Source organism: Sciurus vulgaris (genome assembly GCF_902686455.1).
Source record: "Sciurus vulgaris genome assembly, chromosome: 2".
In the NCBI taxonomy this organism is placed as follows: domain Eukaryota; kingdom Metazoa; phylum Chordata; class Mammalia; order Rodentia; family Sciuridae; genus Sciurus; species Sciurus vulgaris.
The window spans coordinates 45,994,725-46,016,581 of NC_136462.1; the positions used below are offsets into that span (position 1 = coordinate 45,994,725).

A 21,857-nucleotide genomic window follows, 5' to 3' on the forward strand; every position below is an offset into this window, starting at 1 on the left:
TAGCTACACAGTGCCAACTACTAGGGCATTTAAAAATAATTCTTAAAGATAATGGAATTGTTTAGTTTATTACAGAAAAAAACTTACTTGAGATGACCTATTCCTTGGTGAATTTTTAGTGTCTATAGATGGTTTCTTTGTTAGAAAAAGTCCTCACCCAAGCCTTTGCATCTTCTATTTTGTTATTGAAACAGTAGAAAAAGATCAGGATAAACTCAAGCCCATGATTCTTTTGTTGCTCAATATCTACAGAAGATGCCTATTTCTTCTGTTTCCATGACATATTCTGTTCATCAAATACAAGAGAGTAGAACCAAAAGGAAGCTGCTTTTCCAAAGTAACCCAAAACATACTATCCAAATTTGATGTGATATGTATGTCCCTTAAGTGATGGTTGTAATTATCATATAAGTATTAGAAGCAATTATATCCTTCACTTTAGGCTTTTTCATTTGTTGAATAAGCTGCCAGGAAATTGCCGTTTAAACTAAGAGTTACTTCCATCGCTGAATTAGCTTAAATGGTATTCAATAAATGATTAGGAATGTCATTATTGAGTGGCTATCCAAAGTCAGACACATGCTAATACAGATGCCTCCGAGCATCCATAGGTTAAATGCCAAGAAATAGATCTGTGAATACAAGTAAGTCTGTTGTTGCTTTTATGTTGTCTTTCAAGGGACACCCAGGGTTCAAGCTATACCAAAAGAGAACTACTTTCCACTAGTCTGGGAGTTCTGACCCATGTGGCCTCACCAAAAGCAGACACCAGGCTTTGGTTGATAAATACTTCAAACTTTGCTATCTGAAAAATGCATTTGAAAGGAATAGGAAAAGTTCTCCTTGCATCTTGCATGGAGGTTGGTCATAGATTGAGGTGGGGAAGGAGGAGATGAGATTTCTAGACCACAAGAAGTATCTGATAGCTAGCTCTTACCAAAGGGAGGTTACAATGCTGTAGAAATCCACCCTCCCTAAGGAAGGGAGAAGAGCCTGAACCTTCTGGGAAAACTCCAGGCGTGCTTGTCCTCAGAGCCTCTGAGAGGCTCCTTAACACAACCCTTGGACAGAAGCACACAAGTACTAAGTCTGCAAGAAGTCTGTCCAGAAAAATAGAAGCAGTTGGAAAGTGGGATAAAGTTGACTGAGGGACACTGAGGGCTGCAGAGGGAAGCATGCATATGGGGAAAGCTTTCCTGTGAGACTAGCACTCAAGCTAGAGTGTGTCTATTTGGCCCCTAGAGAATGGGATCTTCCTTTAACGTGAAGTTGGATATGTCCAAGTGTCCTTAGGGCTGGCTCAGAAGTCTACTACCTGCTTCTCTCTCTTCTTTCCTAGACACCTTCCTCAGGCCCAAGCTGCTGTTTATGATTGCCCAAAGAAGAAAGATGGAGAACTTCCCGAAGGTGTGCTCTCCCCACCAGTTCTCTGTTCATGGGAAGTGATGGTCTGGCCTTGGATGTGTCAGTACCCTGACCACATTGGGTCAGGGTGGGGATTGACTGGGATGCAGGAAGAGGGGATACTGATGCGGAGGAGTGGGGTGAGGGACACTCCCTTCTTCAGCTACCTGAGCCCTGACTTGAAGCCCACACTATGGAAGGGAGAAGACCAGAGCAAGAACACCAAAGCATCTTTTAAGGACCCAAACTGAGAGTTTACCCCTTCCCCAACCTGTACTCGCCCGGGGGAATGAGGACTTGGAAGGCAATTCGCACCCTCAAGTCCTCCCGCCTGGGAACGCAGGCGACCACAGGACCAGGACCAAGTGTCGCCGCTTGTTCCGCACCAAGGACGAGAGCTCAGGATCTCCCCTTCCGGAGCTGGTTATGTGAGCTAGCCGCCATGGGTCTGAGGCTGCCCGCGCGAGTTCTCAACTGGCCGCGTCTAGTTCACCAGGGCAAAGCCCAGAGACCGCCGCGGTCTCCTTCCAGCCTGCAGTCGCAACGGGATAGGGTCTAAGAAAAATTGGGATGCCCCCACTTCCCCAAAACACACGCGCTTGCGAGTACACACGCAGATGCAGCGACACGCGCGCGCGCGCACACACACACACACACACACACACACACGGGGCGCGCTCACGCTCTGCTCCCCTGGCCCGAGAGCTGGAGAGGGGGCGCTTTGAAAAACTTCGTTAATTGGCGGGACGACCATGTGCGCTCAATGGTCCTCTCCAAACATACTCTCGATTTTACAAGATTTTCCCCCCATAACTTTTTCATAAATGAATCAGAGCAGAACCCAGCCTCCGACGCAGCCCAGTCTGCTTCGTTAAACTTCTTAAAATGTACCAGGTGGCTCTGAGCATCCAAATCCTCCAGCGCTCTGGGGCCACAGCCGCCCTCACTCCGCTCGGCGCGCGCAGGCGGGAGGGCGCAAGGTTTGCGCGAGAGCCCGGCAACCCGGGTGCCTCGGGCGGGGCGGCGCAGCCCGGGACCCAGCGACCCGCGGGCAGGGGCGACCGGCCCGCGCAGCACTTGCCCGAAAATAGCCCGCCAGACCACAGCCAACTCTGGCGCTTTGCACCTTAAGAAACCCAAAATAAGGAGTAGGTGAATTGGGGAAGGAGGGAGCCGGGGGAGTTTGCACCGTGTATCTCAGGTATGAGCACTTTTCACTGACATTGATGCAACTGCATTAGAGTTAATGGCAGCAGCCTGCTTCTCATTATTAATTGTCTTTGTGTTTGGATAAAGTATGTAATCTTCTTCTCAACCACACCATTAAAATAGGTTGCCTTTTCAATTAAGAACTGTAGTGAGCACAGCAGTCAATTTTCCTAATGAAGATGCATTATATTTTCACTTTTTTTTTTTTTTTTAATAATGGAAAATCCCAGGTTTTCATTAGACGCGATTACGGAGAAATACAAGAGGGTTTCTCTAAAATTCATGCGGTCATGTCGTGCATTAAACGCCAGGCTTTTAAATAAATTGAAATTTCTGCAGATAAAAGCATGGGCATCAAACATGTGCAAACCCACTTCGTTCAGATTTTAAAAAGCAAACACGATGAGTTCATTTTTTCAAATGCACTTAACAGATATAACAATAAAAACAAGTACAATGACTGAAAATACCTCTGTAAACTTTTGTGTGTGGGGGGGGGGTCTCTTCTACTTTACAGATGATTTGCAGATCTCAAAGTATAGCAGAGAATGTTCAAAATGTACTATGCATGTTTAGGTAATGTGAAGCCTTTGACAAATACCTCAGCGAGATCATTCAGGAGAAAAAAGTGTTCAAGACTATGCATCTACAATTAGTTTTTGTTTCCTTCCTTCCTTTCATTTTTCTTTCTCTCCTTTTTCTTTTCTTTTTCATCTTCTTATTTTATATTTGTAGACAAATTGAAAGCCAATGAGTTCTGGTGGAATTGTATAAAATTCTATGCCTTTGTGATAAGCTACTTTTCCATTGTAAAAAATATCTAAATTTTATAATTGAAGTTTTGAAACTGGTCAGAAATATTCATTCCTGGATATTAAGGTGGAAAGTTTGTATCTGTGGACAAAAATGAAAAGTGTGTGCTATTCAGTCTCTAATCTTGGGAATTGCCGAGCATGTAGTGAAAAGGATCTGTCAAGATCTATGTTTTCTTTGTTGACAAAAATTTAGGTTACTGTTTTTTGCATATGAAAATACTATTTGGAACAATTTCTCTCTTTTCCCCCTCCCCATTCAATGTGAACATACTCTCAGAGGAACCACGTTAGAGAGTAGCATTTTAGAAAAATAAATAAATAAGTGAAATTCTAAGTAGAAGAAAAAAGTTCCCTAGAACAGGCAGACTTTTTCTTTGTAAGGCAACATAAGTTGGTTCTTGCAGACATGATATTTTCCAGGTTTTAGGTGTCATGTCTTTTAAATGTTGAACTTTTTTTTTTTTTTTTTTTAATCAACCAGCCCTTAAAATGATCTGCAAAGAGTAGGAAATTAGATTTTCGATTAAAACCTTATCCCATCTCGGAGGATTACTTTATATTGATTCTTAAATATGGCTACAATTGATGGGCTCTAATTAAAAATCCAAAGGAAAAGTCTGTCGTGCCCATATAAAAGAAGCTTTTCATATACGGGAAATAAAGCTTGTAAAAGGTTACAAATAAAAGATTAGAGATTTATCCAAACTAGTTTAAAGCTTCACTGTGGTTTTCTTTTCTTCTTTTTTTCCTTTCTTACAAAACCATTCCTGGGTCTTTTCCCCCCCAGTTTTAAATGAAGTTTGCAAACAGGCCAGATATTGGAGTGTAATGGTTGTTTTATATCACCTCTGTAAGCTCAAGGCTGCTGCCTGCAGTAGAATTGATTTCAAGGAAACCTCAAGACCAGGAGATGAAAATTATGTAAACTGACAGCTACCACCCTTCATCAATCCATCCACATTCCCATCCACACCCTCCCAACACACACACACACACACACACACACACACACACACACACACACACACACACACACACCCCTCGTCTCACACTCACAGAAGTCCTTCCTATCCCTTACCCTAACCCTGCTCTGTACACCCTTGGTCCCCATACTCCCAGGGACAGATGCATAGCTTCTAGTCACACTCAGCTCATAAATGTCTCACAGCCCCACATCTCGCACTTGTCACACAATCTTAATCCGTTTCATTCCGGAACAACATGGTCCTCTTTTCCTCTTTTTTTTTTTTTGCATTTGGAGTTTGCCTCCTGCTCTTTTATCAAGACAGCACAATCCTATCTTTGAAGTTGTTTCTTTCTCCTTTACTCTTTTTTCTGAGGCGACCATAATGCAGGGAACGAACAACCCAAGCTTAATTCATCAGTGATCGGTTGCCTTTGCATTTCCCCCCAAATTCTGCCCACATGGCCAATATTAAATTATAGTTATTATTAATTTTGGCAAAGTTTGTAATAAAGTCACGTCTTTAAAAACTTAATGAAAAAAGATTTCCTTCTAAATACTGTGTTGGATCTAAGGCAAAATGTGGTCTCTCCCTGTCCACTGAATTGCTGAAAAGATTGGAAATTAATCTTTGTATTTCCGAAGTGGGTGTTCAGGGCATCTAGCTGTCCCCTTTCCCGGGAGAGGCTGTGTTCTCACGGAATATGGGTTTTGTTCTTCTTTTTAAAATTAGTCTAGAAGAACCCGGGGATCTCTCCCTTTTTTCCCCTCCCCCAACTTATCCCCCTCCCCCCGCCATAGTTAATAAACTTGGAGGAAAGTTTGGAGTATTTTGAACTGCCCTGGCATGTGAAATGAAGAAAGGAAGCCCAGTTAATGCTAAACATGAACTTAGATTTCAAAATATGAATACCAGCCATATTCTAGAAACTGCATGCAAGCTTGACAAATAATTTGCTTCCCTTTGTATTGTTTTTCTTAATTTCACTTCTGAATACTTATATGTCATATACTTAGCAAGATAATTGTACACTTGGCAATTAAAAACCATCCACATGTTAATGCAAATTGTTTAAAAGCACAAAGCATGCTACCATAAGTCAGACGGATAGAAAAAAAATTTACAGACACAAGACACAGAAAAAAAAGGAAGTTAAACTCATATAAAAGAAATATAATGAGCAGATAGTAAGTATATAGGAAGTTCAAGAACTTACTGAAAATCAAGAATTAGAAGTTTTCATCCAAGGACTCTTTTCCTCCCACCAAGCCTCTAAGGTTTTTCAGTGAAACAGCCCAGCCCCCCTGCCCCCAAAGCCAGTGGCTTTTGTCCTGACCTAGAGTAGGGTTTGTGGAAACTGTACCTGAGCCAGGCTGTCTGCAATTTCCAAATTGACAAGAAGAGACTGGAAGATAAAGAGCATGTTCTTACAGGTGAAGAGCAATTTTGCAACTTTTCCAGGCGACACCCAGGAGAAAGCTTGCCTGCTACCAACTGCTGCATGCAGAGTCTGGGCAGAATTCCTCTAGAAAGAAAAAGAAAGTCTTTTTTTTTTTTTTCCCCTGTCTGCATCTCTCTGTCTCTGGTTCTCTTTCTTCCCTCTGTCTCTCTCTCTCTCTCTCTCTCTCTCTCTCTCTCTCTCTCTCTCTCTCTCTCTCAGATCCAATCTTTTAAGAGCTTCAGCACATTGCTAAGCTAAAGGGAAATTCTCTTTGATAAAGCGGTGTTTCCAGCTTCTGGGTTTTAAAACCTAAATCTATATTCAAATCTGGCTGAAGGTGTGTTCTGGGATTTATGAAAGCCTCTTAAAGGGGTAAATTTACCAAACCGTGACAAAATCATCACAATCTTACTTTAGACATCTGAAGTGGATGAGAATTTTAAAGAGACCCTTGTTTATTTAACACTGTCCATTTCCAACTCGTGGTTTATTGGCCCCGTATTTCTGCGAAGTTAAGACTAGAGGGCAAAGGAGAAGCGGGAGCTGTCTGCTGCGGGTAGCGGAAAGGGGGGAAGCCCTCCCACGCCCCATCGCGCAGAAACCTATCCCTAAGAGAACCCCGGAATTATCAGGGAGGCTTAGCTGCCCGGGGTCATCTTAGAGGACGTCCCAAACCTCTACTTCAGACTTGAGAGGTTTCCCATGATACTGAACCCTACAGCAGAGCGATCTCCCAGTCCAAATTTTTTCATTTACTTCGAGATCACAAGCGTGTGTTCTAATATTTCTCCACCCCACCCCGCCCCCACTGTCCCCAAGGCCTCCCTGCGCCGTATCCTCAATGTTCATTTTTCTTTTTCCATCTTTGATGCTTTCAACATCATTATGATCAAATTGGGGAAACCCTTTCTTTTCTCGGAGGGGGTTTGGATAGGAAGGATACTCTGATTCAGGTGATCGGCATGGATTTGACCTTCCTTGATCGAAAGCGTGGTGACTCTGACCAAGAGTACCCGAACAGGGCTTCAACAGCCAGCGCCACAGAGGACAGACTGCCTGGGGCATTTGTTCCCCCTCTCCCCTCCCAAATTAAAGGCCTTGGGGGCAGTCGCCAGGTGTTTCAGTACAGTGGGGGCGGGGTGATTTTAAAAGGTCTGTACTCACCCTCCCCCCCAGCCCGGCCCCCAGAAAGTCTTGACTCCTGGGAACGCGACAGCCAGCGGGTTTCTTCAGACTGGAGCTGCTGCGGAGGGCCGGGGAAGAGCAGGGCGGGCCCGGGGCCGCTCGGGGGCTCGTGGAGCCGCGGGGGCCCAAACCTCTAGAGACACCTGCGAGTCGGGCTTCGGCCGCAGTGTCCAGCCCTAGGCCGAGCCGGAGCCGCAGCCCAGCCCGGCTGCTGAGAGCTTGCTGCCTCGTGCGCACTCCCGTAATTCGTTAATTGCTGTAAATCCCAAGGACGGCCACATTTGATTACACATACAGTATAAGAACCGACAACAAAGCGACGAATTAATTACCAACTTCATTAACATAGGTCCCCAAATTAAAGGCAGCGAGCTGTTTCTTTGGGCCCACTTGCCGTGGTGGTGGTGGTGGTGGTGGGTGGGTGGGGGGTGTTTGGAAAGAGATTTTATTTTTCTTTTCCTGCACGGGTAGTTGTGAGGGGAGAGCTGTCTTCTGCTCCCGCCAGCCCCACCCCCACCCCACCCCCGTACACACACAGGCCGTAGTTGCATTTGTCCCCCTACCCCCCAATACTCCGCCCAATCTGTTTCTGCCTTTCCGGGGACTCGGATCGGTTTGAAAGCTATTGGATCCCGCTCTCTGTGCCAGGCGGAAAAGTAGGGCTGAGGTTAGCTTTCTCCGGCTGGGATCCCCCAGTACCAACATCTCCCTGCCTCCCAGCTCCCAGACCTGGGCTCAGGGGGCGCCAACCCATTTAGCTCCAGGACGCTCCGCAGCCTTGGGAGTTTGGTGGCGTTTCTTCTAATGCAGAAACTGTTTCCAGCGGAGGCTCTTGCCCACACCCGCACCCGCGAGGCCTGACCCGGCCCCTCCTGCTTCCTCCCAACCAGCCTTGGAGTTAGTTTTTGGGGTTCGTACTCTTTACAGCCTGCTCTGGGCTTCTCCATTCCAAAAACACTGAACGGAAACCCCGAGACCAGATCTCTTGCTCTCGGGGACCGGGGGATATTTATAAGGACTTTAAAAAGAATAGAGAGGACGCCGATTTTTTTTTTTTTTTAAATAAATAGTTTGTTCTTTGGCTTGTGTAGTATCTACCTCCATCTTCCCCGAATGTCCCTACCTCACTCCCAGGCCTCCTTGCTTCACTCTTTCTGGCCCTCAAGGTGGTCCGGCTCTGTTTGAGAGGACACACTCTTTTTAAGTTTCAGTATGGCTTGCTTTCTGCCTCTGATCCATACTTATTGCTAATGTTGGATGGGAGAACCCAGTTCTCTCTTACCCCCACCCTTCTCCAGTCTTGACTTAAACACTTTTGGCTTAAATTGTTTGTGTGTTATTCCCTAAAATTAAAACCAAAAGGAAAGGGGACAAGAAAGGAGTGTAGAGAAATACGAGGGAAAGAAGGTAAGGGGAGGCCTCCCTGTCCATCATTTTAATTATACAATTAGTTCACATGCTCCGGCCCATAATGTATATTTTAAGCAGAGCCCAGTGTCTTTCAAGAACATTCTGGTAATGTCGGAGGCCTGGATTTGTTGCCTGCTCGTCCCCCCGTGCAGCAGCGGCCTGTTTTCCTCCCCCTGTTGTGTGTTTTTATTATTTTCCCTCTGGCTTAGATGTGTCAATCATTCTCTCCCTGCCATTGGTTGGAGAGTTTGCGTCAAAAAGTTGCCAGAGAGGCGCTTTCTCAGCAAATCTCCCTGAGAGCGGAACCGACCTCAGCTCCAACTCAGCCTCCACTGTTATTAAAAATAAAAATCGCTACAGCAGCCCTCACTCACCACGTCTACTTTGTATGTATCTTAGAGGGGCGCACGCGTTTCTAACTCAGGCCACTTTCTTCATTTTCTGTTCTCTGGGGAAAAAAAATATCTTTTTAGTTGTGTTTGACTTTTTATGGAAGGGCGAAGACTGCAAGGTTTCTAACTGAATACTCTTGATTTCTTTTAGGATAGCTGGCTATTTGGGATTTTGAAGGATAATTTGATTTTTTTTTTGTTCTAACCTCCAATGCGGCTGTAAGGTAAGTGTCCGTTTGTCTTGTCTGTTTATATCCATATCGATGTGTCCCTCTGTCCATCATCACCCCGGCACCTCCAATAGACCGACCCATGCACCACTGCGAAAGTGGAGTTCTTCTGAAGCCCAATGTATTTTTTTTTTCTCTTTTATTTGAAGTGTAATAACGATCATTGAGAAAAATTGACGATCTGGAGAGAGGGCGGGAGTGGGAGGGCGGGAGGAAGTGTGCTCCTGGGGGTCGCCACTACTGCAAATCGTCGTCGAAATCCTGCGAATCTAATCTGGGGTGTTTGGGAGGGGTTTTGTTTGTGGGTTTTTATGTCCACACCATTCTGGGTTTTTCCCTTCGATCTTTTGGCCCCCACGTTTGGTTGGGGTCGTTTGGATTGATCCCAAGGACGTTTTTAGAGTCCGAGACAAAAAGATGCAGATGTAGCTAGGTGGGTGGGTTAAGATAATAATAATAGCGTGGAGGCTTCCTTGGGCCCTTGCGCCGGAAGACTCGCTCTTTTGCTGGTCGGCTGGGACCGGCAGCCACCGCTTAAACCTCCAGAAAATCTCTAAAGAACCTGCACGGAAAACCGAGCGGTTAACCGAGGAGGCGGGGAACGCCAGCGTCTCGTCCGCCCCGGCGCTCACCGATCTTTTTTGCTCGCCTCTCCCAAATTCAAGAACAGCTCTGTTCTCATCTTCTTCCCTGGGAAGGCTTCCCTGTCTCTCTCTCTCTCTCTTTTTTTAAAATTTTAATTCACACCCCCCACTCCAATCCCTGGGAGTGCAGCTCCCCTCCCCCTATCACACGCGGTTGTCGTGATCCTAGACCTGGGTCACCAGGCCGAGGCAGCAAGGAAGTGTGGTTTTTCAACGTGACTTTGCTGGGGATGGTTCGGTGCGCGCTCCACGTAGCCCTCCGCGCGCACCTGGGGACTGCAGACATGGTGGTGAGTGGCCCCTGCTCCGCCGGAGGCCGCAGCGGGGCTGGGAACCGGAATCCTTCCGCTGGGGACGCGGCCCCTCAGCTGTACTTGGATGGTGGCTGCGGTGGGGCCCGCCCGCGCGCTCCTGCGCTCTTCTCAGGCTCGCTGACAGCGAAGTGTTGTGGGTCCGGGCCGGGTCGGGATGGAGGGATTCGCATAGGCACAGCCGCTGCTCCGTCTGCCCAGGGAGAACCATCCGAGGGTCTCTGCCAACACTGGGCCTGGGCGACGTGTCGCGCCGCAAACTCCGAAGAAGTCGTCGTGTTGATGCATTCAAGTGACTATCGAAAGCATATGTTCGATTTCAGAGCACAGTTTTTGTTTTGTTTTTTTTTTAAACCCAAGTGCCCCATCAAAATTCCCCCTTAACAGACAGTAATGGTGTGCGGAGAAGGCCGATCTTCGTCTACCCGGCAGTGAAGCATGGCTTGGGTAGGAGGGAGGGGAAGCCGCTCCTTGAAATATTGCCCTCCATCCTCGAGTTTCGGGGATCAGGATTTCTCCTGCTCACCTCGCGACTTTTTCTATCCACCGAAAGTTACTGGCACTAGAGGAGTCGCGAGGAAACTCCTCCCCCAAAGTAAGGTAGACACCCAGGCTTCTTCCAGAGCTAACACCCGGGCTTTCTCCTAACGATAATTAATAGTCAAGGCCAACCCTTTTGGCACGTTTCTTCCTCCCTCCCTCGCGGGTGGCAGAGTTGTTTGATTCCCTGAGGCCAGAAACTTTCACTCGAGTTCGCCCGGGAGAGGCCGGCGCCTGCTGTTTTCCGCGGTGCCCATATATCTCCTTTTTCTTTCTTTCCTCCTCCTCTTCGTCGTCCTCCCAGCCGCAGGCCAGTCACCAGTCCGCGTAGTTTTGTTTCCTTTCCATCATGCAGAAAATTAATCAGCCAGGACGAGAAGCAGAGCTGAGCACGGCGGCCTGTAATTAAGGGACGTGTGCCCCTCGGATTATCTCGTTAGTTTATCAAGAAAACATTTATTATAATTAATTCTCGGACGAGGTAATTATTATTGAGCGAGGACACAGCAACTGGTAGATGGGCTTCTTGGAAGAAGAAAAAAAACAAGGTGGGGGAGGGGGAAGCGACAGATTGCACGAATTGACCGTTAGATTTAAGGCTGCGCAGGCCGGCGTGGGCAGTGGAGCGGGACCTCGGGCGCCCGGGCTGCGGGGCTGCGGGGCTGCCGGACAGGAACGCCGGACAGAGCCACTTGCGCCCGGGGGTGCGGGCGCCGACCGGCTGCCGGGACTCGCCGCGCTACCGCCGGTTCCTCCCAGGCATGAGTTCTCCAGAGGCCACCTCGCCTCGTGAGCGGTCATACTGAAAGGGTATTTCTTTTTCCTCTTCTCCACTGCTTAGAGAGGAAGGGAGACAGGCGTCCGGAGAGGGATTCGAAAGTTAGATGGACGCTGTCCGCGGTCCCTTCTTAGGGTAGGGAACACCTTGGTTGGTGGTTGAGAGTACCCCGTGGTTTTGTTTTTGTTTTTCCTCCTTCTCTTTTAAAGGTTGATCCAGCAGTAAAAGTGAAAATAGTCTATCCTGAGAATTCTAGCCGTTTTGTGATGGCAAGGGCAAAGGAACTCCAAGAAGGCTGTCGGTCCTGTTGCTTTCTATTACTGTTTTTTAATCTTGGAATGTGTTACTTTATTGTATGATGTGTCAGGCATTTCTAATTGGATGAGAGCTAGACATGTAAGAACACTTCCATATTTCTCATGTGTACTTTGATATGACTAGTTTTCCCTATAGCAGCTCAGAACTTTCCAAGGCAGTAATGTATTAAGCGAAAAAGAACTCCAGCTTAGAGGCTATTTAAACAAATGACAGTATTTTAAAAGCAATATTACCTTCATGGCCTCTAAATAACTGCATCCTGGAAAGAGAAGAATACAAAACAAATTATTTGTAGGAGCAACTACATTAGTTTTACTGATTGATAGTACCAACTCCTCCAAGAAGGACATTTATAAAATTACATTAAATTATATCTTAGGGTGAAAAGTATGACGTGTGCTCTGAATTTAAATTAGGAAGAAGTCCCAAGTTACTGAGTTCCATTAGTGGAACTTTGTGCCTTGATGTCTTAAGTAATGTAAATATGAAAACCCAGAGTCCTTAAAACTCATTAAGACCTTGGTAAAAGTAAAAGAGAACTGCTAATCTTCTATCCGCCATTTTGAGGAAATCTCCCATAGTGTCAAAGTTTCAAAGGGGAGAGATCCTTGCAGGATGAGTGCCACATTTTAGGAAAATAAAAGCCAGACCTGCAAACTGCTAGCTTATGTATATTGAATACTGCTAGCTTATTTTGAATCTCTGTGCTGGGAGGAGACAGGAAGAATTCAACTAGAGAAAGTAAATAACTTCTTTTTCTTCCTTTCTCCTACCCCCAGCTCATTTTCTTATATGATTGTAAGAAACTTGAAAGGTAGGGAGAAATTGTATTAGTTTCATAACTTTGAGTGTTTATATATCTGTTTTCTCCAAAACTAGAATGTGCAAAAGGCAGGTCAAGTTAACAGGAAAAACTCTACCTCAGCTGCTGAGGACCCAAATGTCCGAAAATTTGCCTCCTGTAGAATCTGCAGCTTCCACACATCAAAATCAACATGGAAGCAGCTTGCACTACAAATGCGCACACTTTCTACTTGCAAATGTGGGGGCCTGTCATTATCTGATTGGTCGAATTCTAACTTTACTTCAGAATTTCTGGCAACCCCTGTGCCAATCTTGAAGACTTTTTTGCAACACGTTTAAATATTTGATGGATGTCGCCTAAAAGTTAAATACTTGTTTGTTTAGCTTTAGTTGTTTTAGACACGTATAATCAAGGTTCTCCAAAACCCTAATAAATCTGTTACTTACCTCGAAATCTAATTATCCAGACTACTAATTAGGTGAAAATGATTACTGGAAATGACTTTAAATGTGGAATAATAATGGTTGGGCAGTTTTCTCAAGTTTGTTGTTTAGCAAGTTGGTATTTTAGATGTTAAATGCACTGACATTTTAGGTTCGCAGCAGTTGAAAGTGGTAAAAAGCTAAGATAATTAAAATCTCTGCCATGGAAAGGCAACAGTCTGGGGAGAGGTAGATTTCTTGAATTGTTTCTTTGTTTCTCACCAATGGGCTTTGTTATCAGCATTATTTATTTAGCCAAAGAGTTCTTTGTCTCTGCAAATGGCCCCAATCAAGTTTTGTTTGAGACAATTAGCTAGTGCCAGCCAATGAGTCCTATGCAAATGTTGGGATAGGAATGCAATGTGTGCATTTGAAGGCGTGGGGTTTTGTTCTTGGGGAAGGCAGATTGTAATTGCTTTCTTAGGGTCCTTTTTTTTTTTTTTTTAAGTTTAGGGTGGGGGTGGGGAAGACAGGTTTATCTGGTCTCCCTCTATCCCCTCTAGTTCCAGAGCAGCTGGGGGTGGGGGGGGGGTGGGGTTGTCTGCAAGTCCTTTAAAAGCCCCTGCCTTGCCTAGCCCGGGCTCTTTTTAGTTAGTGGTGGAACGTGAGCTGCTGCCTCCGAAGCAGTAAACCAGCACCTCTGTTTGTTTGTTTGCTTTGCCCTTAGTTCCACCACTCTAAACCCACCCATCAAGGACTCTGAACCTGTCCACCCCAGGCGAATCGGGATCTTCCGGCTGGGTCTCCCCCATTTGGGCCGACTTTGCGCCTCCAAACAACCTTAGCATGATGTCTTATCTTAAGCAACCGCCTTACGCAGTCAATGGGCTGAGTCTGACCACTTCGGGTATGGACTTGCTACACCCCTCCGTGGGCTACCCGGGTAAGTGAGCTCTGCAGCACTCCTGCCCCGCCCTTCCCCACGCCCGCACCGCGGGGTTGTGACACCCTGTTTCCCCCAGCCCGGGGGTTGGAGGTCATGCCGTCCCCACCCCAGCTCCTGGTGAGGTCCCTGCTGGGTTTTCCTTGCAAAGAAACAGCAAGAGTCACCAGGCATTTACTGATCGAGGAGAGAACAGGGTCTGGGGAGAAGCGAGTAGGTGGATCTGCAACAGTTGCAGAAAATCACGCCACTTGATTCTTAATTCGAGTGACTAGGGGACACGCATTGGGGTAGAGTGAGAAAGGTACTGCCCTTGTCACTTGGGGGCGAGGCCCTTGCTTATAACTGCACGCCTAGTTCCTCCGAAGGGCCCTCTTGGAGAAGCGGAGTTTTCTCTCAGTGAGCCCTCTGCAGCTCTCCACACCTCGCCCTGAGCTTCCCCTCTGACCTCCAGTCCCCTCGCCTTTAATCCGGAGAGGTTGTGACTCCCCCAGGTGCGGGTGCATCCCCCGCCCCCATCAGATGTTTTTTTTTTTTTTTTCCAACCTCATAAAAGTATGAACTATATCCCCATTTCAAAGATGGAGGAATAAAGGCTCTTGGAGTGCTAAAAGCCGTCGGAGCAGGATCGAGATTCGCCCCATCAATCCCAGTTTCCCATCTTCAGAGATGCTTTGATTTAGCCGAGTGGCTTTTTCGTTGCGTTGGGGTTTGAGGTTGATTTTTGGAGGACTGGGGCTCCCCCCCCCACCCATTTGTATTGTTAGCTTTCGGAGTAATGCTCTGGCTGGGTGATCTCCGAAGTCAGGCAGAATTGGGGGCTACTCTGGAAAGGGCAGCATGTCCTGCTCTCCTTGGAAGCTGAGGGGAGATCATTGAGAGGGGGAGGGGAGATAAAGGGTGGAAGGCGGGATAGTCGGAGAATCCCCGGAAACCCCTATGACTGAGAAACTGCTCCCCCACCCTAAAGGGCCCTGGGCTTCTTGTCCCGCAGCCACTCCCCGGAAACAGCGGCGGGAAAGGACAACGTTCACCCGAGCCCAGCTAGATGTACTGGAAGCCCTGTTTGCCAAGACCCGGTACCCAGACATCTTCATGAGGGAAGAAGTGGCGCTGAAAATCAACTTGCCCGAGTCCAGGGTGCAGGTAGGGCAGATCTGAGCAATTTTTCCTGACCATGCCACCCCTCCCCCAATCGTGATGTATGTTGAAGACTCAAGAAAGCCCCAGACCTTTGCTAGGACCAAAGGAAGACTTCAGACTCTAAACATATGGGAACCAATTACCTATTCTTTCTCCCGTTTTTGCCTCCCCATTTCCATCTAGTCCTATAATCAAGGGTATTTCAGTCCAGGTTGCAAGATAAGAGTGTCAGGCTACTGCGATGAGTCCGTGGGTCTCTGTTGGTCAGAGACCCAGCTTTGGGCAAATTTCAATGGTAGTGGTATGGTATTTTAGCTGTTCCCTTCCCCTGTGTGGAAATCCTCCCCTATTCTCATGGACTGTGAGGGGTGAAAGAATCTCAGCTCCTCCACAGTTTAAATATATTTACAGATGAAGAAATAGAGCAAATGACTTGCTCAAGGTCATACCTAAATTTGGTGGCAGAGGCAGGCTAAAGAAACAATAGTGCTTTTACCAAATAAGTTAACACAGCAAAAGTGTGTTTGCTTTGACTTCTTATGTATTGAATAGAATTTTCAGTTCTAGGTCATTTAACAGATAAAATGCCTTTAAAATATCTCTAGTAACACTCCTCTCCCTTGGTTTAGTCCCCTAAACTTAACCCTAAAGTGGAGAGGGAAAATCAACTCCGACTTGCCTGGAAAGCAAGCCCCACACAGAGTTCTCTGAAGAGTGTTTAGCATCTAAACCACACACACACTCACCTGGAACTCTCCTTCAGGTAGGACAAGTTTGTGAAAGTGCCAGCCGTCAGCATGAACTGCAAAGCAGAAAATGCCTTTTCAAAGTGGGTTGGAAGAAGTTTTAGCACTTGTGAGGATTGAATCAAAGTCCTCACTGGAAGAAAGAAATGGCTCTGAATGGTTGGTGGCATTGAGCGTGGCCTTAGGGGCACCACTTTGCCACAGTTATAATACCAAAAAGGAGAGCTCATTCAAGAGGACAATTAAGGACTTGTACCCTAGAAAATGCCAATAGTTCTCTGATAAGCCCCCTCACACACCAAACACGACTCCTGCATTACAGATTGTGAACAGGGCTGGTGAAAAGCATTTTCAAAGTTGTAGGCAGAGGTTTAAGTTGACAGGCCAGTGAACATAGTACAGGAAATGGGGTTTATGGGCTGAGTGGCACTACTCTGAAGGCACAGATTTGAGCCTCGAAGACTATAGAAGGTTCTCTCCTTGAGCTCAAAAAAGAGAACATCCAAGTCACTCTATTCACAAAAAAGCTTTCAGCAAATAGTGGCTTTTAAGACAGCTTTTCTCAACAGGATCATGTCTTCTGAGCTTTTCTTTGTAAGCACGTCTTTCTAGGAGAAACAGAATATAAGGTGATGGAACCAATCTCTATTAGCTGTGGATCCCTGGAAGAGGGAATGTAGACTGTTTGAATTTAGGCTGCTGTTTTGGCATGTAACAACAGCATTGTTTGACCTCTCTTTTCTCATGTCTCCCTCCAAAATACATTCCACCATGATTGCATCCCAAAATGTAGTTTGGTCTATGTGCATAGGTCTGTTAGAGGTGAAACAGGAAAGTGAGGTGGGGAATTTTTAGCCATATGATTTGGGATTATTTTAAATAATGTTCTGGGCTGGAATAAGATGGGACAAGTGCTTTTAGCCTCCCCAACTTTCTCACAATTCCACAAGTGCACATGAGAGTGCCTCATAATAGGACTCTAGCAGGAGGGAGAGTGTCTGCTTAGTTCAACTGTCCATGTAGGACAGATTTATATCTAGGAGCCACTCTTGTCCCTGAGGAATCTATATTAAAGAAGCTTCTTTCCCTTTCAAGGTATGGTTTAAGAATCGAAGAGCTAAGTGCCGCCAACAGCAGCAGCAACAACAGAATGGAGGTCAAAACAAAGTGAGACCTGCCAAAAAGAAGACATCTCCAGCTCGGGAAGTGAGTTCAGAGAGTGGAACAAGTGGCCAGTTCACTCCCCCCTCTAGCACCTCAGTCCCTACCATTGCCAGCAGCAGTGCTCCAGTGTCTATCTGGAGCCCAGCTTCCATCTCCCCACTGTCAGATCCCTTGTCCACCTCCTCTTCCTGCATGCAGAGGTCCTATCCCATGACCTATACTCAGGCTTCAGGTTATAGTCAAGGATATGCTGGCTCAACTTCCTACTTTGGGGGCATGGACTGTGGATCTTATTTGACCCCTATGCATCACCAGCTTCCTGGACCAGGGGCCACACTGAGTCCCATGGGTACCAATGCAGTTACCAGCCATCTCAATCAGTCCCCAGCTTCTCTTTCCACCCAGGGATATGGAGCTTCAAGCTTGGGTTTTAACTCAACTACTGATTGCTTGGATTATAAGGACCAAACTGCCTCCTGGAAGCTTAACTTCAATGCTGACTGCTTGGATTATAAAGATCAGACATCCTCGTGGAAATTCCAGGTTTTGTGAAGACCTGTAGAACCTCTTTTTGTGGGTGATTTTTAAATATGCTGGGCTGGACATTCCAGTTTTAGCCAGGCATTGGTTAAAAGAGTTAGATGGGATGATGCTCAGACTCCTCTGATCAAAGTTCCAGGAGGCATAGAAGGAAAAATGAAGGGCCTTAAAAGGGCCTACCAACCAGCAACCTGACATGGACAAACCAATCTGCTTAAGATCCTCTCATAGTTTTTAGATCATTGGTTTTCCTGATTTACAAAGTGATCTATCAAATGCATTCTAGCCATGTGCAACCAAACACAACCAAAAAAAATAAAAATCAAACAAAACTAAATTGTGAGGGAAGGGAGGGAAGGTCATAGCCTTCATAAGCAGAGGTGATCCAATGTTTTAGCCAATCCTTGGTTGAATCTTAGGAATGAACAGTGTCTCAAGCTCATTCACGTTTCATGACCAACTGGTAGTTGGCACTGAAAAACTTTTCAGGGCTGTGTGAATTGTGCGACTGATTGTCCTAGATGCACTACTTTATTTAAAAAAATAATGTTCATAAGGAGTCAATATGTAGTTTAAGAGACAATCAGTGTGTGTCTTATATAAATGGTACATCTGTGGTTTTTAATCTGTGCTAGACTTCAAAACTGTGATCTCCTGTTATTGTATGCAACCTTGAACTCCACCTCTGCAGGAGTTCTTCGTGATTAAATAGGTTATAATTATAAGCAAAATTCAGAGCAACTGAGTACTGATTTAAAAAGATTACTTTTGGCTGGAGGTGAGCTGCACTGAAACTTTACGACAAAATGTCTGGACAAGGAGAGTGAGAGAAGAGAAAAAAAGGACATTAATTCATCTGTATTTTACTGTTGGTAAGCCTAGCAGTAAAGAGACACTGGTCAATTGCTCTGACCCTGATGAATTTTTAAACTGAGATCATTGTTGTTTATGCTTGCAGATGTTAACTGGAAGTTATATATGCATAAACCTTTTCTTCCTGGATTTGGCAGATATGTATAATTATATTAAAATGGTTCTAGCACAACATTGGGTCTAGTTTAATTTTACACCATTATTTATGACTGAGAAGCCTACATTCAGCCTCATCTTCCCAAAAGGTTTTTTGTAGAGCAGCAAGAAAATTAGCAATTTTTACTTTTTGTTGTTAATTGATGAATGAACTAGATATGAATGACAAAATGGTTTGTAAACTATTTGACTTCCATCAGAATTGCGCTGAAATTGAATTTAGAGCCTAACAATCAATCACTAGGATCTTACTCTCCTTGCTCTTCCCTTCTTGCTATAAACCTGAATTATTTCTTAGGCACTTTATTAGTAAGTTTTTAAAATAGATCAGTTCTTTAAGAGGGAGGAGAACTGGAGTGTCTCTCAGAAAATGAGAATAACAAGAATTTCTTGTTGCTATTCTCTTATTGGGGGGGGGGGGGGGGGGTTAACTTCCAAAAAATCTGAGGTAAACATGAGAGGGAGTGTAATCAGAATCTGAAAGCAATTCAGGCAGAAGTGATTTCTGAACAAAAGAGTTTCAGAAAACTTTTAAAACCTATAATTTCAGTAGTTGAACATAAGGCACTCTGGTCAGTTTTTTTTTTTTTTTTTTTTGGAAGAAAGTGTTCAGGGGGAAAAAAGTTCCTTTTCAGTTGTACCTGCATTTTGTTCAACCAGTCACCAGAAAAGACAAATGGGCCAATCAATGATCATGGTGCTCCTCAGGTAAAAGCAATATTTAATTTCATTTTAAACTTCTTATGTTCTTAAATTTGACCAAAATTAAGTGACTTCTGATTGTAACTTTTTAAATGAAGGTTAGCAGTTGCAACCATTTTGTTTTCTGGGTAGTTCATTTTCCCGTCCCTGCTGCGCATGCTCTCTTGAACTCTCCACTTCATCCTGCCTGATAGGTAAACTGTTTTCCTGCTAAAGAAAATACAATAATGCAATAGTTTTACAACCAACACTTACCACGAAATGTGGCAAGATTTTCCAGTACCTTCTGATAATATGCATCCTTTCACCGGAAGTAAAATTGGGGCTGAGCATTTTTCCCAGTTTCAGTCTTAATCTCCCAGCTTTTCTCTTGGCAATAGTAAAGCAGATCCCAAATAACCAATTTCACACACTGCTTTGAGTTTTCAGGAAGCCTCACAAAGGGACGGGAAAGATTACCCTTTCTTAAAAAGCAATAATGACAGCAAATGTCGTGCTACTCAGCAAATACGCAGTTTCTCAACTGAAACTTAAAACGAGGTTAGAGGAGGCCTGAGCACCCTCTGAAACTAATTTTTTCCATCACCTTTGCACAACTTCGTTTAACTGAGACCATGCAGTTAAATCCCTTTGGATTGATGGAGAAAGTAGAAATGAATTCCCCCTGACCAAAGGCAACCGAGGGAGGGAAAGAGGGCGGGGAGCGAGCACTGGCTTAAAGACATCCAGAGAGTTTGATCGCCACTGTAGTCAAGACCGGATTTAATGAAGTTAAGCCCAATAACGGTGTTCCTAGGTACTGAAATGACGCTGTCCCCCAAAAGCGGTTGGGCGCTATTTCAGTTGCAAATTGGCAATTAACGAAAAGTGAGACGGCACTATAATAAAAGGGCATATAATGGAGAGCAGAGATGAGGGTAGGGGTAGATCGTTTTAGAAAGATCATTTGTCCCAAACCTTGATCTTTCCCACAAAGATTCTTGGCCCTTTGCATTTCACCTTGAGAATGCTTCTTCCCTTAATAGATAAGAGAAATTCAATCAAGTCAATTAAGTTCGGGCTTTGGAAACCCTCTGGTTTTAGATAATGGTCAGTTTTCTCAACTTCTCTCCCACACGGTTCCCTCTAATCTCACTTTTGCTATTAGTGTTCCCACCTCAGAGCTGTGGCCAAAGGCTGCGGACGTCGGAGGTCGGGGGTGGGACTGCGAGAAAACGTGGGGCGAGGTGTGTTTTCAGGCGGCCCAGGAGGCCGCAGGTGCTCTGTGCCGGTTTCACGGCGCTCTTTCTTAAGGGCTGCATTTTCCATATCTTGAATGGCAACTGGAGTTACCAGGGAACAGCACTCCCGTTTCTGCCTCGGGGATCCAAGCTGGGGTAGCAGAACCAGTGGGCTCTGCAGCCTGGTGCCGCCCCGCTGGGCCGCACGCACAGCCCTGCGGGACAAGGCGGGCTGTGTGGAGCCTTTCATCAGGCGGGGTTGCGCTCTTGTCTGGCTCCGGCGCTGTTCTGAACCCAGAGCCTCTCCCGAGCCGCAGCCCGCCCCCTAGGCCCAGTGGACTGGGCTGAGCTGGCGTGCGCAGACCCAGCGCGGTGGGCCTCGGCGAGGCCAGAGGCAGCGCCGCCAGGCCTGCACGCGGGCGGAAGCTCAACCCCACCCCAACCCTTCCCACCCGGAGTCCTGAAGTTAGGCCTCTGGTGCAGTCGCAGGCCCGGGCGCCTGTCTCTGGGTAGCCTCAAAATGTGGCAGAGTTCTGGGGTCACGACGGCTTCGAAGGTTGGGAGTGGCCCTGGTAGGAAGCGATCTCCCTGCGCCCGAAGGAGCAAGCTAAAACCAAGACCGAAGTGGGGGACCGCAAGCTGCCTCCACCCGGCTCGGTGAGGGTCGGCCGGGAGGCGAAAGCCAGACTGGAGGGACCCACGGCTGTTTGTTTTCACAACTCCCGGGAGGTTGCGCTGCAGACGGCTGGGAAGGGGACCTCTCTTCCAGCCACTGAAGGGAGAGGCCGCAACCACTGCCACCGCGGGGCCTCCCGCCGCGCCTGCAGCCTCTCACGTCCCGGGACAGACGGGACCCAGCTGGTCCCGCCTTGGGTCCCCGGGGACCCTCCCAGGAAAGCCAGGTGCTTTGGCTAGTGGGTCTGGAGGATTCCGGCCCTCGGCTGGGAGCTCAGACGCTGAACTGGGGCTTGCAGGGGGAAGTCTGAGAAATTGTTACCCTTGGCTCATCCCTTTTCTCCTGCTCCCCTATATTTCGTTTTCCTCCGAGCGTTCTTTCTTTTTATTTTTGGACCCGGCGCAGTAGCCCTGAGAGCCTGAGGCGGGTTCTGGAATGGGGAAGTGACCTCTTTGGCGTCCGGGCAGCGACCACTTGCAATGCAACCTATTCCGGTTACCTGCAGCGCAGAAGCCGCACACAAGAGCCCGCCTCTCCTTAACCAGAGGCGGCCAGCCAGGGCGCGCACACCACTTGTTGGAACCCGCATCTCATGCCGGGTGAGAACCTAGTTGTTGTTACCCCAACAAAGCTGTAACCCAAAACCAGGTTTGCCAGTGTTGGGTGGTGGCTTATAGCGTACAGAGATGGGTTTTTAATCACACAAAAGAGGAGCACAAAGAAGTCGGCCAGGAGACGGGCGCATCCTATGCAAATGGAATTAGACATCGTAGAAAAAAATCAAAATGGGAAAACGTAAGGTCAGATTTAGCTATGACCTCCAAG

At 46.5% G+C, this 21,857-nt stretch overlaps 1 protein-coding gene across 5 annotated transcripts; it reads left to right on the plus strand.

The window, feature by feature from the left end:
• Nucleotides 1-2,429: 2,429 nt before the first annotated feature.
• Nucleotides 2,430-18,921, plus strand: OTX2 (orthodenticle homeobox 2). Of its 5 annotated transcripts, none has more exons than XM_079129005.1 (5): nt 2,430-2,605; nt 8,973-9,045; nt 13,597-13,812; nt 14,783-14,958; nt 16,797-18,921. In XM_079129005.1, the coding sequence occupies exons 3-5, from the start codon at nt 13,716-13,718 to the stop codon at nt 17,415-17,417; spliced, it is 894 nt and encodes a 297-aa protein (XP_078985131.1). In that variant the 5' UTR covers nt 2,430-2,605; nt 8,973-9,045; nt 13,597-13,715; the 3' UTR covers nt 17,418-18,921. The 5 variants fall into 5 exon arrangements, with proteins under 5 accessions (XP_078985131.1, XP_078985130.1, XP_078985129.1 ...); XM_079129004.1 differs by lacking the exon at nt 2,430-2,605 and adding an exon at nt 8,719-8,815 and having other exon boundaries at nt 8,978-9,045; XM_079129003.1 differs by lacking the exon at nt 2,430-2,605 and adding an exon at nt 8,721-8,815.
• The last annotated feature ends 2,936 nt before the right edge of the window (nt 18,922-21,857 follow it).